The 17,311-nt window shown below is 45.2% G+C and overlaps 1 protein-coding gene across 3 annotated transcripts in view; it reads left to right on the plus strand.

The window, feature by feature from the left end:
* Nucleotides 1-848: 848 nt before the first annotated feature.
* ADCY8 (adenylate cyclase 8) overlaps nt 849-17,311 on the plus strand; it is a 115,372-nt gene continuing 98,909 nt past the window's right edge. For all 3 annotated transcript variants that reach the window (XM_068155529.1, XM_068155531.1, XM_068155530.1), the window contains exon 1: nt 849-2,920. In XM_068155529.1, the coding sequence (XP_068011630.1) occupies nt 1,997-2,920 (924 nt within the window). In that variant the 5' untranslated portion in view covers nt 849-1,996. The remainder of the gene's footprint in view (nt 2,921-17,311) is intronic.

Below are 17,311 nucleotides of genomic sequence, written 5' to 3' on the forward strand. Positions count from 1 at the left end.
GAGTTTCTGTCATTTATCTAGCAGCTTTAATGCAAATGCTGACAAGATAGGAGTCATCAAACACAGAAACACTCATTTAACATAGGGCAGTTAAAATCACAGTCACAGCAGTGACAGCAACTTTCTCAGAGGTCTGAGTTCACCCAGGCAGAGGTAAGGGGGTTTCCAAAGGCTCCCTGCCTTGTCAGAGGGACTTCAACATCGGCTTTAGAATAGAATAGAATAGAATAGAATAGAATAGAATAGAATAGAATAGAATAGAATAGAATAGAATAGAATAGAATAGAATAGAATAGAATAGAATAGAATAGAATAGAATAGAATTAACCAGGTTGGAAAAGACCTTCGAGATCATGAAGTCCAACCTATCACCTAACACCATTTAATCAACTAAACCATGGCACTAAGTGCCTCATCCAGTTTCTTCCTAAACACCTCCAGTGATGGTGACTCCACCACCTCCCTGGGCAGCCCATTTCTATGGCCAATCACTCTTTCTGTGAAGAATTTCTTCCTAACATCCAGCCTAAACCTCCCCTGGCGCAGCTTGAGGCGTAAGGATGATCAAACCTGCTAGACACTGCAGGACAGCCCAGGACATCTATAGAAAGGCATCTTGGTGAAACCGAAGCTGCACATGGAACAGCCTCTTGGGACAAGGGAACCTTCCCCGAGGATCTCTCGAATTCCCGCCCGCCGTACCTTCCCGGCACCGCGGCTGCGGCTGCTTTAAACCGGGCAGGGGGGTGCTGGCAACCCCGCCGACGTAGCGGGCATCAGCTGACCGCGCCGGGCTCTGCCTCCTCCCGGGCCTCCCTCCCACAGCACCACTCCGGCAGCGGCGATTGTGCCGTGCCGGTCCGCGCGGCTGCTGGGGCAGCACCCGCAGCCGGCTCCCCGCAGCCCTGCAACCACCACGCTCCCTGCGCGCCTGCCTCTCACCCCGTCCCCCTCCTCCCCGCTGCCGGGCGAAGCCCCGGAGCCCTCCTTGCCCTGCCCCGCGGAGAAGTTAACGATGCTGCCGGCTGTTCTCCCAGAGCTCCGAGTTTAGGGCGGGAATTTCGTTCTCTGCGCTTTTGCCTTTTTTTTTTTTTTTTTTTTTTTTTTTTTTTTTTTTTTTTTCAGCTTGAGGTTTTTTTGAAGATATTTTCCCCCTCCTTTCCTTTCTTCCTTTTTTTCCTCCATACCAAGCAAATACGATGGATAGCAGCCCCGAGACCCCCCCGGGCAGAGGCGCCCCGTGAGCCCGGGCGGGGCACCCGCCGGGGCATGTCCCGCCGCCGGGGGAATGCGGGCGGGCAGCCCCCGGCCGGCGGCTTCGGCGCCATGACCGAGGGTGCCCGTGACCCCGCCGCCGCTTTTCTCCCCCCCGAGCTCGCAGGGTTCCCGCTGACAGCAGACATGGGGATTACGGCAGCTCACGGGGACCAGAGCTCGGAGCGGAACCCTGGGATCCGTGGAGAGAGGAGCTGCTCGTTGTGAACGGCTTTCCGCAAGGTGCCTGCCCCAACCCGCCCGCGCCACCAGTCTCCGGATGGGGCCACGGATCGCCTGCCGGGCAGCAGGGCTGCTCCCGTAGATGTTCCGCTCCTCCTCTCCGGACCGGCGGCTCGGCTCCCTCCCAGCTCACCGCCCCGAGGAGGGCGCAAACCAAGCCGGCCGGGGATCCGGGGCTGCGTCGCAGCCGGGCTCCTCGGAATGTGGCTCCGCGGGGCGACGCGGGCGCGGGAACGGGGCTCGGGCCGCTTGCGTTGAGACAGTGCAGCCACTCCGCGCACCCCAGCGGCAAACCCGCCCGCCGCCAGCTAAACTACCGGACGTAGGGACCTGCCTATAAATGTGATCCCCCAGACCGCCACCCCGCCGCCGCCACCCGCCCTTCTCCATCCCCTCCCTCCTATCCCCCGGCTGCATCACTCCCCCCTCTTCCTTCCCCAAAGACAGTGTCCCCCCGTCCCCCCTCCCGCCGGTGCTCTGCCCCCCGCCAGTCACCGCCATGGAGCTCTCAGAGGTGCGGTGCCTGAGCGACAGCGATGAACTTTACACCATCAATAGGACCCCTCCCGGCAGTGGCAGACCCCAGCGCCTGCTGTGGCAGACGGCCGTGCGCCACATCACCGAGCAGCGCTTCATTCAGGAGCACAGCAGCAGCAGCGGCGGCAGCAGCAGCGGTGGGGGCAAGGGCTTCAGCTCCGAGGAGACCTGCTACCCCAACCACCTCCCCCACCCGCCGCACCACCACCTCCGCCGGCATTCGGCCGGCCGCAGTTTAGGCGGCGAACGCCACAACAACGGAGGCACCAAAGTCTTCCCGGAGGGCACGAGCAGCAGCGGGGACCTAGGCTTTCTGCCCCTGGACTGTGCCCCCAGCAACTCCGACTTCTTCCTCAACTGGGGCTATACTTATCGCGGGGTGATCTTCCCCACTCTCCGCAACTCCTTCAAGTCTCGGGACTTGGAGCGCCTTTACCAGCGCTACTTCTTGGGCCAGCGGCGCAAATCTGAGGTGGTCGTGAACATCTTGGATGTGCTGACCAAGCTGACCCTCCTGTTCCTCCACCTGACCCTGGCTTCTGCTCCCATGGACCCCATTAAGGGCATCCTCTTGGGCTTCTTCACAGGCATTGAGGTGGTGATCTGTGCCTTAGTAGTGGTCAGGAAGGACACAACCTCGTACACCTACCTGCAGTACAGCGGTGTGGTCACTTGGGTGGCCATGGCCACACAGATCCTGGCAGCTGGCCTGGGCTTTGGCCTCCTTGGGGACAGCATTGGCTATGTGCTCTTCACGCTTTTTGCAACCTACAGCATGCTCCCACTGCCACTCACCTGGGCCATCCTGGCTGGGCTGGTCACCTCTGTCCTGCAGCTCGTCATGCAGTTGGTTATTCCCAGGCTGGCTGTGACTTCCCTCAACCAGGTACCGTGGTGAGGAAGGGGTGGGAACCCTTCTCTTCCTCCATTACTCTGAATGAGAGGTGGTGCAGGGTGTACCAAGAGGTCCTCATTACCTGGAGCATAGACCATAGGCAAAAGGCAAACTTCTCTCCCCCTCCTCAGTCTCCCACTACCTATCCAAATGTTCCACATCAGGATGGGGATGAGGGCACTTCCTGGCCACTCTATACCCTCTCATTCAGTTCATCATTATCCCTTGAAATAATTTTAGTGATGAGAGCTTGTGGGGCAAGTGGGAAGGATGGCTCATTTATCATTTCCCCCCCCTTACTTCCAGCAGTGGTCCTTGGCCAAACTGCCCCACTTCTCATCTCTCATTTTACTCAGTTGTATTTTGCAGTTGAATTCAATGATCTTAAAGGTCTTTTCCAACATAAATTATTCAATGATTCTGTGATTCTCTACCTTTTAGCTCTGGATCTGCTGACAGGACAGCTACTTTCATGTATGCAGCACATCTTGATTTGGCCTGTGGGAACAGGAGCAAAGCATGCTACTCTTTTGCAAGGAGAGCAAAGCAATGTCCCAGTGAAATCAGATAAAGGGTCCCCTTGGAGGTGTGGTGTGAGATCCTAAGCTGTCTTTGGAGGGCACCAAGAAGCTCTTTCTGCTGGCAGTCATGGGGCAAACATTGTGTTGCATGCTTACATGTGATGTCTAGGACAGGGTATTCATTAACACTGGTGCAATGCAAACTACTGAGGGCACCAGACAGGTAAAGGTCTGAGGTGTTAAAACCACAGCTAACCTTACTTCACACTCACCTGGCTTCTTCCCCCCGAAAAACCCACAAACAACCAACTCCCAACATCGCTGCAGGGCGAGAAAACACTGCCTTTCTAAGGCAACTTAATCTTGGAGATTCTCGATGCTCCCTTCCCCCCCTCCTCCCCTTCCCAGACTGCTACAACACTGTTCTACCAATATTTCACAGCAGCTTAACATCTCCATTTGGCTAGCTCTGGGGAGTTGGGGAGAATGAGATGGAGGTACCAGCAAATTATCGCTAAAGAAGGGAGGATACAGAGGAATGTATTGCTGGTGGCATGTTGTTTACATGAATGCCAGGATGCACAGCTGGGATGTAGCTGTTCTTGCACCTGTAAGTTTTTATGGTGATGATCCTTAAGACACACTTACCTCTTTCAGACCCTGGCCCTCCTGATACCTCTCTCTACCTACCTCTGTCCATTTCCTTTCTCCACACACTTAGATGTGGGCTGCCTGGCCTAACTTCCCAGGTGTACTCTGTTTTGTAAAAAGCTGCCCCAGTGTGTTGTGCCTGGCTAAGAGCTATGGATTTGAGACAGTCAGACTGTGCGGAGTTGTTTCCCAGCTCTGGTAATGTGCCGATGAATGAACTGCAGCTGCATGTCGTGTCCTGCTCCCATGTGCTGCTGGTGTTGTTAGTGATGGGTCAAAAGCTATGAGAGTTGTGCTGATTTCTTAATTTACTTCCATGTCCTATTTTGGAGCGATCAGTAAAGGCACTGCTCTGTCATTATGCACAAGTGTCAGGGCTGTTTAGCCAGTCCGCGCACACACGCATTCCCCACCAAAGACATTTCTCAGAAGAGATGCTAATATCTTCATTTGCAGCCTGCTACCTTGCCAGTTGTGTGAATGAACTGCCTCTGAGCGGTGCACAATGAGAGATTACCAGCCAGACGATTGCCTTCATGAGCTGCATCTATAAATCTCCTTAACGGGCTCCGCACAGCTTGCCGCACGTCGGTCTTTGAGTTACACCGGCTCCCGCCTTCTCAGAGGCCGCGTAAAGTCTCCTAATTATATGTATCGCTTCGGCCTTTCCCTCCAACCCGCCCTGCGGCAGGTCCTGCTGTTTACCCCGGTGCCAGGGGCTGCCCCCTCCCGATGTGCGGCGGGGGCCAGGGCCACTCCTTCCCGCGCCTGCACCCTGGCCTCTCCGCGGCAGGGGCTCAGAGAGCGGCCGCCCGGGCGCTGTCCGCCTCCGCGGTGCTGAAGCTGCAGAGGCGCGCGTGTCTCGGCTCGGTTCGGCGCGGCTCAGTTCGGCGCGGCTCAGTTCGACGCGGATCGGCTCGGCGCTGAGCTGCGCGGCCCGGGGGCTCCCTCCAGCGGCCCCGGCGGGAGCTGCCGCTGCCTTAGCGCCTGCCTGCGCGCCCGCGCACAGGGCTGCGCAGCTGCTGCGCATCCCGCTGTTTCCTCAGCACCCAGCACGGGATCTCTGGGGCAGCCGGGCCTGTCCCCAGGGAAGGGGAGCAGCCCTGCTGCGTTACTTCGTGGTGTTGCGCCAGGCTTCATTTTTTTCCAGAGAAATGCAGAGCACTTTCAAGTGTCAGGTGGTGAGGGCTCTCCTGGCAGCTGAAAGCCATATAGCTTGCTTTAGAGACGAATACAGAGTGTTTAAATGACTGTGTCATCAAGGTTATATAGGGAATCTTTGAGACAAAAGAGATTTCTTGATCTGGCAGGCAAAGCACTCTTTTTATCACAGGGTTTGTTTTCCTAGGTAAAGCACTGCATCTTCTCTTCAGAGAAGCATTGCAAGACTAAATGAACTATTTGATTATGTTGCAATACCTGTGACCATCTTGCTTTGTCTCAGGATGCAGACAGCTGCTTAACACTGGATGAAAACTGGGATTTAAAGTCTGGTCATGTTACAGATAATGGGTTTTTCACCGATTTGGATGAGACCAGGATTTCATGTAGGAAAAATATTGAATTCAATTCTGAACAGAAAGAATTTGCTACTCTGGAGTCAGTTTATTACTATATCCAGTAGTATCCATGGGGACAGTGGTTCTGATCCTATTCTCAGTCACACTAGTATAAATCAGTTGTAAGCCTATCTAAACAGATAAAGTTGCAACAGTTTACACAAGAGGAAGATCAAGTGCCATGATCCGTTCTCCCTTAATTGTGTAATTGATTTTAGTTTTCATTGGTAAATATGTTCAAAAGCAGTTTAAATCACTAGTAGTGCTGTACACAAGCATGAAGCACTACTGACTGATTCAGGTTTCTGTTGAAGTTAGTGAAGTATGCACTATCAGGAATACAAACAATGCCCCTGTTCACCAATTCACCTTTTTTTCCATGCAGTAATGTTTCTCGGGTCATCAGATCTCTCTTTCCTTGCATCTCAAAATGAATTTGAAACAGTATGCTAGATATAGGTGAAGGAGAAAGACCGCCTTCAAATTAGGGCTTTAAAAAAACTAACAAACAAAACCCCAACAAAAATAGCAACAAAAAACCACACCAAAAGAAACCCCTAACCAAAACCCCGAAACAACCCCACAAAAAAAAAACAAACAACCCTTAAAACAAACCCAACAAATGAATCACAGACTCACTAGGTTTTAAGTCTCAGTGGTTCTGGGGAGATAGGACCACCCTTAAATTAAACTGACCTCTACCTGAAATGCTGAGCAATGTGCTGCTGCTCAACCAGAGGGAAGCCATGAAAAAAAAGAGTCTGATACCATAATTAAGGTAAAGACAACACTGGTAATGACTTGACTAAAGATTCTGTCAGGAAACAAATGAGAAATACTGCTAAACAAAGTGCACTGCTTTTTGTGCATAGTCAGATAATATGCTGAGGGTGTTGTTTACCCCTGCCATTCCCCAAAATGAAAGTTTAATTTGTATTGCATTCATTCTTACTTTTTCCTTGGTGATAATGTAGTACACAATCCCAAATGTCTAAGATCATATACGTGTTTCAGGCATGTGGGGATGAACAAGCAAGTCAGAGCTCCTTAGTGTTATGTAACGTAGACAAATGATAATATAGATATGAATTTTGACAGGCTTGGAATTATGTAAGCTACAAACATACCCTGGATTTTAGTCCTATGCCTATGCTCTCTTAACTCATGTGAGTAAATTTCACCAGAGTGAGTAAGCCCATTCTTGTAAGTCACTTGCATAAAGGATACCTTGAAGGATCAAGTCTTAAATTATGTGTATTAAATGAAACTTCTAAAATAAATTTAGAAATAACCTTGAGGTGGGCAATAGCAATACCATGTAGTCAGTAATACCAAGAACAGACATTCTTTTTGTCTATTAGCATCTGTCTTTTCCAAGTCTAAGCAGTTCTGTGAAATAATACAGCAATTTTTGTTTGCTTGATTGTTTTCCCCCTAATTTCTCTCTTAAGGTTATTAGTATAGGAAAAGGCAGAATTCATGAAGCCACAAGGAGTCCTGTAGAGATAAATCTGTACAATTATACAACAGCAACTGACAGCTTTTACGTGCATATTTCAGCTATACATTTCCCCAAACCAGATCATAGATATAGTATATGTGTATGTACAGAACATACTCATCTCTTCAAAACTTCTGCCAAATGCTTGTGAAGCATCTGTTAAATCCATAAGGCATAAGGATATTTCAAAGTTGGCTACCATTTGAGAATCAGAATCAAAACACTCCAGCTTTATCCCTGTGGTTGCTTTGATTGCATTAGTTACTATTCTTTTACCTGGAGTAGTCCGTTGTGGGTGAATGGTAACCTGATTGTATGATTTTAGACTGGATTATGATCTGGTGTTCTTTTATATCCTGTAATATCACCTGACCAGTATCTATGGGTCACAGCATGATTAGATTAGATTTTGATACACTTTCCTCTGAAGCAGCTGCATCATTGTTGTGCTAAGTAGGGCAAATGCATTCTTTATATTTACAATTTGATTATTAATTGCCCTCAGAGAATTCCTCCAAAATGGAGGAATTCAGGCCAAAACATGAATGAAACCTGTTTTTATCAGTGAGTTTCAGACTGCAACAGTTAGTGCATTTGTTTTCAGTGAAAATTTCTTTGCTAGAGACATTTTTTCTGCTGTTAGGATACTTCTTCATTGCTTTTAAAATTTTGTTCATTGCTTGCTCACTGCTCCTCATGGCCTAGAAAGAGGTATACGCTCTAAAATAGCAGCATCTAATGTGAAATAATCACACACCAGAGTAGCACCCTTAGAAATGACAGTTAACAGCAGATTGTGCTGGAATGATCCTTATTAGCCTGTACATAAGACTGAAGGGGATAAACATCCCCATTCCATCCTCTTACTGCACTTCTCAACCCTGTCAATGACGTGATCTGAATAGGGGAGACAGAAGAGGGCAATACGAGGACTGTTTAATGGATTATTCTCTTTACAGAGGGCAGAGAAGATGAGGGGTGGGAGCATTGCTTCCTGCATTTTCCTTATTTCCAGAATGTCTTTCGAAGCACAAGGAAAAAAGTGTTTGATGTAAATGATGAAATTCAGTAAACAGGGATGAAAGCTTTTAATATGATGCTTAAGTGAATGGACATTTCAAACCTGAAAACCCTTACTCAGCTCCTGCCTAGCTAGCATCCCATCCTTTCAGGCACCTTGTTAACATCATATTTCTTTGAGTGCAGTCTTCTTGCACCTAACTGCATTCCTATTTCTAAGCATCCTGTGAAGTGCCTCAATGACTCAAAGTTACCATTCAGCCTAGCCAGGATCAAAACACTGTTCTAGTGGGAACACATTTTGCAGTTGTACTGCACACACAGTGCTTGCCAGATGAGAAGGGGATTGTGCTCTTTCCCTGAGTAACAAATGTGGTGAAGAAGATGTTGCTGGGATGTTACAAACCAAGGTCTAAATCTCCTTTTCCCTACATGGGATTGAAATCTACCTCTCTTACCTCACCAGAGTGTTTCCATAGCAAACCTTCCCCCATTCCTACTACAGCTGTTCTTCAGGAAGTATAAAAGGTTAAGATGTAGCAGGCCAAAACAAGAAAGAAAGAATTATTCTGCCTGTAAAAGCTGGTTAAGGAATTCATGTCTGGTGGTGTCCTTGCTGAACATTTTAGTGTTTTATATAATGCTATTAAATCATTCCTTCAGGCATGTGTTGCTACCAGCAGAATATATGATCTGCTCCCTTCCCTCTGATCCCTGGTGAATCTTGAATCTCTTTTTTGGAGTGGTGCAGCTTCCCCAGAGAATTTTTCTCCCTCTCTGCCCCTTCAGCTCCTTAAAAGCAAATGCAGCCTACAAGGAGGGCATTTCCTAGAGAGGGGTTGAGTAAGGGTGAGCCTTCAGTCATTGAGCTGCTGTACAGAACATATATAGCTATTTTAAAAGACAATGGTGGTACCTGTTCAGTATTTGAACAAAAGTTTGTAGTCTGTGCCCTTGGGGTGAAGGAGGAGACTTGGGGCTGAGAAGCCCACATATAGGGGAAAAACTTCAAGTTTCTCAAAGTTTAAGACATATTCCAAGTCTTCCATAGTTCCCTCCTATGTAGCTCTCTTCATCACACTGCTATTTTGCATTCTGGCTGAGACATTAGATTATTTTTTGCATGTTGTGTAAGGAATTGTAAGAGCATGGTGGTATTCAGTGTGGATTTCTGGCTTAAACTTTTGTAGTCAAGTGTCTGCAGATGAGCTGCACAAGGACCTTTCTTTGTGGTTTCTGAATTATTATTTTTTTTTTTATCTAGCTCTTCCTTCAGACACAAACTCTGTTCCACTTGCTCAGTTCTTGCTGCAGTGCAGCTTGAATCCAACCCCAGTGCAGAAGGGGATGTAGAGTTGCAATCTGGCCCAAGGAAGGAGATGAATGTAAATCATCCGAGGCAGTGGTGCAGTGAATCTTGAGCATTTTGGTACCAGTCTCACTCATTCAAATCGAGAATAAAAGAGACCTGGCTGGTCAGAAAGGAACGAGCACAAAGAGTGCTGTGTACTTAGCATTTCTTGTAACTCAGGATCTTAGCAACTCACTGACTCAGAGACTCCCAACAGTTTGATTTAGGGACCTGAATTAAAACCCATAGAGTGCAATAAAAAGAATCACTTGAACATTAGGATTTTTAGGTGAACCAAGAAGATCACTTCTCAGGACCATCTTTAGGGGAAGTGCTGTTCTGAATCCACATTCTTCTTCTGAAAGAGAACACAAATATGGACATCCAGCTCCTCCAGGAAGTTCTTGGAGTGAGCTCTGTTACACTTACCTCTCCAAACACCCAGCTCTGCAGACAATGATACCACTGTGGTGCTGCCTAATCTAGAACAAAAAATACCAGGAAATGTACACAGGGCAAACTGCAAAGCCAGGCAGCCATTCACTGACAGAGTAATATTTCAGCATGCGAGTTTTGCTTATTAGCAACTATTTTAAGAAGTGCTGCTATTTTCTTTGCCAGCTTCTTCTGCTGCAAGGTTTCAAGCAGTTAGCCCTGGAGAAGCAAAGGCGGCTGCCGAGTTCATTAATTAACCATTGCTGCAGTCTGAAAAGCAGGTGAAGCATTCTAAGTCTCTAAAAAATGAAGCAAAACTAACCCAAGCTGATCTTTTTTCAAACCCCCAACAAATAACTGTACTTCTCCTAAACAGTCTGGTGTCAGTGTTATAATTTTACATGACGTTCTTAGCTTTACCCTAGAGAACAGTAGCCCCTCAGTATAAATGAAACGTTGGGTTTATGAGTTTAATGATTTAATTATCCTACCTCAATCTTCTTTTCCAGTTTTGATTTAATCACTGCTTTGCAGCTTTGTATCTTTGGTTTTTAATAGCACAATCACTTAACAATAAAATGCAGAACTCTTTCCTTTCTGAAATCAGTGGAAGCATTCAACAGTTGCAGACTTCTAATTAGAAAAATCAGTTCATTTGTTTGCAGGGGTCTGATCTACAGGCATTTTCTTATTTCCCCTTTGCTCAAACGCTGCTGCTTTGTTTACCTGGGAGCTACTCAGGGATGGAGCTATCTAGTCTGTGCTGCTTGCTTTAGTTCTGTCACAGTAGGGGCCGCATCCATCAATCCAGAAGTATCATCACAATGCAAATAAGAAATAATAATAACCAGGACAATCAATCAGCACAGAAAAAAATGCATGACTGTGTACCAGGTGTTGTATAAATGAAGTAGCAATCTTAGGTACAGAAATTACTTGGGTCCTTTTGGAAGTTACTTAACTGTGCAAGGTCTAGATGTACACGTTCTTCCATCCTATGATTCCCTGTTGCATATGAAAGTATCTCTAATGCTTATTAGTATTAATTATCTTCATATGCATAATAGTGTTATAATTGGCATTGAAATAATCCTTCATATGCTCAATATGGATCTAATTTAATGTGCCAGGCATGCTTATTCTTTTAGAGGAAGGAATGTTATTCACCACAATTTTCATCTAGTAACAGGGAATGAAGATCATTCCCATTTCATCACTAAATTTAGCATTCACCTGTGCTGACCCACACACATAGCTTAGTATTTCTGTGCTTCATTTGATTTGAAAATTTGCTTTTCTCAGTGACTGTAATTTATGATTTTTACATTCAGTGGTTTTGAGATTTTTGTGCAAACATGGCCATTGCTTCCCTTGGTGCATCAAAAGAGGAATACTGTATGGACTGATGTCAGCAGCATACATTTTTGTTGAAGAGCGAATGCATTGCATGTAGTAGGAATGTTTGCAGATGACTTTTTAAAAAGAATTGTTTACATGCAATTCTCTTAAGGGCTGGAAGGCATGTCCTGTGAGAAGGGACTAAAGACTCTGAGTTTGTCTAGTTTGGCGATAAGGAGGCTGCTTCCTGAGGAGGAAAAGTGGAGAGGGTGGTGCTGATCTCTTCTGCTTGGTACCCGGTAATTGGATGTGTGGGAATGGTTTAAAATGGTGCCATGGAGGCTTAGACTGGACATTAAGCAGCATTTCTTTACCAAGAGGATGGTCAAACACTGGAATAGGCTTCCTAGAAAGGCAGTTGTTGCCCCAAACTTGTCAGTGTTTAGGAGGACAACATCCATAGTAACATGCTTTAGCTTTTGGTCAGCTCTGAAGGGGTCAGGCAGTTGGAGCAGATGACTGCTGTAGGTCCCTTCCATTATGTCTTCCCTTCCCTTCCCTTCCCTTCCCTTCCCTTCCCTTCCCTTCCCTTCCCTTCCCTTCCCTTCCCTTCCCTTCCCTTCCCTTCCCTTCCCTTCCCTTCCCTTCCCTTCCCTTCCCTTCCCTTCCCTTCCCTTCCCTTCCCTTCCCTTCCCTTCCCTTCCCTTCCCTTCCCTTCCCTTCCCTTCCCTTCCCTTCCCTTCCCTTCCCTTCCCTTCCCTTCCCTTCCCTTCCCTTCCCTTCCCTTCCCTTCCCCTTTCCCAGTGACTCCAAGACCAAATTGCTTTTCATAGCACCAAAACATACTAACTTCCTTAGCAAATTTACAAATGGTCCATCCAATTGTCATTTACTGAAGAACTCTTTGGATGATGTGCAACAAAGAAGAAAATTTGAGATGAGTTCTGTTTTCTCTCTGCAACACAGGATTTCTGTCAATAAACTAGTTTAGTCGATTTTTTAAAAACCCAAAGCAAGCAATATATCTAATAAAACTGAATAATAACCCATATTTAAATTTCTAAAGCTTTAAACCACTTCATTGATTTACACATATTTGTGTGAACTAGGCACGGATACTCAGAAAAAGCAATACTGTGGAATTTTATGTTTCAGTCTTTTTTTTGTAACTTGCTTTCGGGTTCAGTAATTACATTTGCAAGTCAAAATAATATTTACTATGTTCCTAAAGTTGTGTATATCTAAAGACAGTTTATAGGTGCAATTTAAAAATGGAAAAGATGCACACCGTTAATTAAGAGACCTTTTTTTTTCTGATTACTGTCGTTAAAGACTCAAACTATAATCTGGAAATCAAGCTGTCATCTTCTGGCTAACAGCAATGTGGATTTAGCAGCTGCAGATTTGCAGAGAGCTTGCAAGGTGCTTAGTCAGAGCTTAATGCCCTTTACTGTGTAATGACAATTTAAGGAATCTCAGATTAAATAAAGGAAATCGACACCATTCTACGAATCAGGAGAGGATTAATAATCCAAATGATAAATAAACACACAGACAAAATATTTCAAAGACTTTGTGTGAACCTTGTGGTTCACAACACATTGAAAGATAAGTGGTCATAACAATTCCCAGGATAGTCACCTGGCCTACAGCTCATTTTTGGGTATGATCTAGGGAATTGAAAGTACAGGGAGGTAGCAAGTGAAATTTTCAACACTCCACAAGTTAAGAGACTCCTGAAATCACTTAAGTGGTTATAAAAGTAGCTCATGGGGCTTCTTAAGTCCCACTAAACTCAGCAGATTTAAGCAGTCTTAAATGATGCAGACAATGCAAAACTGTGAGGAGTGGCAGATACACTGAATGACTTCACAGTCATTCAGAGACTTCAGTCACCTGGAGGGATGGGCTGACAGGAACACCATGAAGTTTAGCAGAAAGGAAGTGCAAAGTTCTACACCCCATGCACAAATACAGACTGCCAGATGATGACTTGGAAAGCAGTTCTGCAGAGAAGGCCCTAGGGGTCCTAGTGACACTAAACTGACCATGAGCCAGCAATCTGAAGGTCAGTGGCTTCTTTGGCTGCATTCTCATCAAATTGATGAAGGTGATCCTACCCCTATGCATGACCCTAGCAAAACACATCTGGAGTGCTGTGCCCAGTGTTGGGCCACTGTACAAGAGAAACACAAACATACTGAAATGAGTCCAGAGAATCGCTATGAAAGGTCATCTAATAAGTGAGTAAAGACTAAGAGAGCTGGGACTATTCAGCTTGGAAGTGAGAAGGTTTATGAAGTATCTGTGTAGAGGTAACCTGGTTAGTATGTATAAATATGTTACTGAGGGTAGTAAAGAAGTCAAACCCTTCTCAGCGGTGCCCAGTGACAGGATGAGCATCAATGGGTACAAAATGAAACACAGAAAGTTCCATTTAAAGATAGAAATATTTTTACTGTAAGATTGATTGAACATTGTAACAGGCTTCCCAGAGATGTTGTGGAGTCTTTGTTCCTGGGAACATTCTAAATCTAACTTGAGTGAGACCTCAAACACCTTGCTCTAGATATTCTTGTTAGAGAAAGGAAGTTTGACTACATGATTTCCAGAAGTCCCTTCCAAAGTGATTTTTTTCTGTCATTCTGTGATAGCAGTATTGTTGCAAGTAGATAGGTCTGAAGATCTGATGAGGATCTGCAGAACAGAACTAGCATCTCCAAAACCAGCCTGAAGCAAATATATGGCCAGTGCAGTGCAAATCTTCATTGATCACAGTGTGAGACCTGGATTGATATGTGTGCCATGCCTTCTGCACTCACTTCAGTCTGTTCCAGCATCTAGTTCTCTTGTGGGACTTACCTGCAGGTCTGTATCATAGAATCATAGAATCATTTAATTAAGAAAAGACCTTTAATTTCATTGGGAGAGTTTGAAGGATATCAGTGATACATGTCCTTTCTTTCCACTAGAAAAAAAGCTTCTTCATCAGTACCAACCACTCAGCCTCAGATAGATTGCTATATAAGTGTTAGGAGATATTTGATATACCTGGGTGTGAACTCTGGCCTTATTATGTCTTAGGTGCCAAAGAAAGCTAAAAGCAGATTAACCCTTAGGCAGTCCACCAATGCTAGGACAGTATTTTGAGCAACTGACACCACCCTTCCTTTAAAAAGCTAGAAACTAACCTTCTCCCAACAAATCACTGATGATCCTTATTTGCACTGCATACTGCTCATTGTCACTGCTTCTGTAGGACAGAAATGCTTCAGATAAAAGGGAGATGAAGGGAAACTGGCAGTCTTCAAGTATGGAAAGGGTTTATAAAGGAAGAAGTCAATTGTGCTTTGTTTCATCCATACATATCAAGAGATGATGGGTTTAAGTGATTATAAGGAATATTTATGTTAGATAGTAGGAGAAACCTTTCAACAATAACCCAATTATTATATCTCAAATTCTTTTTTCTTGGGAGGATTTTACCTGAAGTATGATTAAGCAGTTTAGGGATATTTTTTTTTTCAGGAGTGATTTAGATAATATCCAGGACCTGGAGTATGTTTTAAATGACTTGTGAAGGTCCTCTTATGCCCTATTTTCTGTAATTAAATGATACTGACTCCTAATTCTGGCTATGATGGAAAGCATTTTCAGCCCCTGTTTCCAAAGAAGTAAACCATGTTGTGTTTCTCATTATCACTGGGGCTGATGCATTAGTCTGAACTAACCTTGTTTATGTAGCCTAAAATCACAGTTTCAGGGATTCATATCTATGGTTTGCTAAGGACATGTTTGATCAACCACTAGCCAATAATCATAGAATCATAGAATAAGGTTGGAAAAGACTTCAAAGATCATCAAGTTCAACCTGTCACCCAAGACCTCATGACTACTAAACCATGGCACCAAGTGCCACGTCCAATCCCCTCTTGAACACCTCCAGGGATGGTGACTCCACCACCTCCCTGGGCAGCCCATTCCAATGGCTAACAACTCTCTCAGTGAAGTACTTTCTCCTCACCTCCAGCCTAAACTTCCCCTGACACAGCTTGGGACTGTGTCCTCTTGTTCTGGTGCTGGTTGCCTGGGAGAAGAGACCAACCCCCTCCTGTCTACAACCTCCCTTCAGGCAGTTGTAGAGAGCAATAAAGTCTCCCCTGAGCCTCCTCTTCTCCAGGCTAAACAATCCCAGCTCCCTCAGCCTCTCCTCATAGGGCTTGTGCTCGAGGCCTCTCCTCAGCCTCTTTGCCCTTCTCTGGACACGTTCAAGAGTCTCAATGTCCTTCTTAAACTGTGGGGCTCAGAACTGGACAGATTACTCAAGCTGTGGCCTAACCAGTGCTAAGTACAGGGGCACAACGACTTCCCTGCTCCTGCTGACCACACCATTCCTGATACAACAATATTGATGATGATGCAAGAAAATGACACAATCTCCAACTAAAGGCTGACAACTGATACTGGTAAAATTACTGTTTTGTCAATGAAGTCCTGTTAAGGCATAGAAATGGCAAAAACTGAGTGTGCTGAATAAGGAGGGACCATTTTTACCCAGTGAAAAATATTTTTCACGTCATGAGCTCATTTTACTTGACCTTCAACCTTCCTCCTCTTAGATTGTAAACCTAGTCTGATTTGTTCTATTTATAAACATCTATTAAATATTCATATAAATATATATAAATATATTCAGATCTTCATACTGTAGATTCTGTTAATTATATACATCTGTGGTGCAACTGCCACTCAGTTACAAGGAATAAGAATTTTCCTGGTTTCTTTTTCTCTAAGCAAAGTATGTAAGTACCTGTGTATGCTAAAAGATAGAGATCACGGTATCACAGTATTGCCAAGGTTGGAAGAGACCTCGAGGATTATCGAGTCCAACCTGTCACCACAGACCCATGACTATCTCTGAAGTCTCTGGGACTACATCTGACTTTAGATATATGGTACACATGAAAATAATTAAAGCAATATAGGCACATAATACCATGAGTACATACAGAGATTAGTTCATGCTTGCTGATTAGCTGAAGCACTATTAGGAAGGGCAAGAGTACTGCCCTTTCATTTGCATCTACTTCTACCCTACACACCAGAAGCATCATGTTTATCTTCTGCAAATTTTCTCCCTGTGTAACACCCACCCTTTAGATCTGAGGATGTTTTCAGTTACCCCCTTTTCCTAGGGCCTAGCATCCCACCCTGCTGGGATGGAGAGAATTGGGCTTTTACTTTTGAACTGACACAAAACATTTCCTTCCTTCTTCAATACAGAAAAAGACCTTAGCAGCACACAATTGTAATTCAGGGAGCATGGTGGCTAATGTTCTCTTCAAGGGCAATAAACTCTGACCTTGCCAGGATATTTTAATCACATTTTTCTTGCTGTGAAGGGCAATTCAGTCTTTTAGCAAAATGTCTTTATTTCCAGACTACAAAATCAGTATCAGTGGTTCAGAGTAACTATGTGGAAACCTTTAATGAAAGATTTTTGGATAGCTGTTTCTGGTCATGTCAGATAGAGGAATATCTTTGAAAGACGAATACTTTGCAAATTCATGCTGGGTTTTCTGTTCAGAGTAAAGGATGGTATGAAAAACACATGTGAAATACGTATGCTCTTGTTCTCAGTGAAAGTGAGGTGGTAGGTAGAGGTAGGTCACCCTGTGGATTTTTTACCATTATGATCTTTTTGAAGATATGCGCATTGACAGTTTATGGATTAAGATGTGTTTACCCATGAATGACTGGATGATCCCATCCCCATCCAGTGGTGCTGTTGTGTCCCAGCAAGTACTGAACTGGACTCACTCCTGAGCTACCACATCACACAATTCCAAGTCCTGCAGATCAACAGTCTGCCCTTGTGTTGCAGCAGGAAACCCATCTCCCAGATGAGGGATTTCACAACTTTGAGAGGCAATGACTCTTCCATTTCCAGATGAACTTAATGGAATCTGAAAGCTGAGACCCACCATATGCTGACCATGTGCTACA

The sequence above is a fragment of the Melanerpes formicivorus genome, unplaced genomic scaffold, assembly GCF_026170545.1.
Source record: "Melanerpes formicivorus ecotype bairdi unplaced genomic scaffold, bMelFor1.0.p_v2 SCAF_32, whole genome shotgun sequence".
Lineage (NCBI taxonomy): Eukaryota > Metazoa > Chordata > Aves > Piciformes > Picidae > Melanerpes > Melanerpes formicivorus.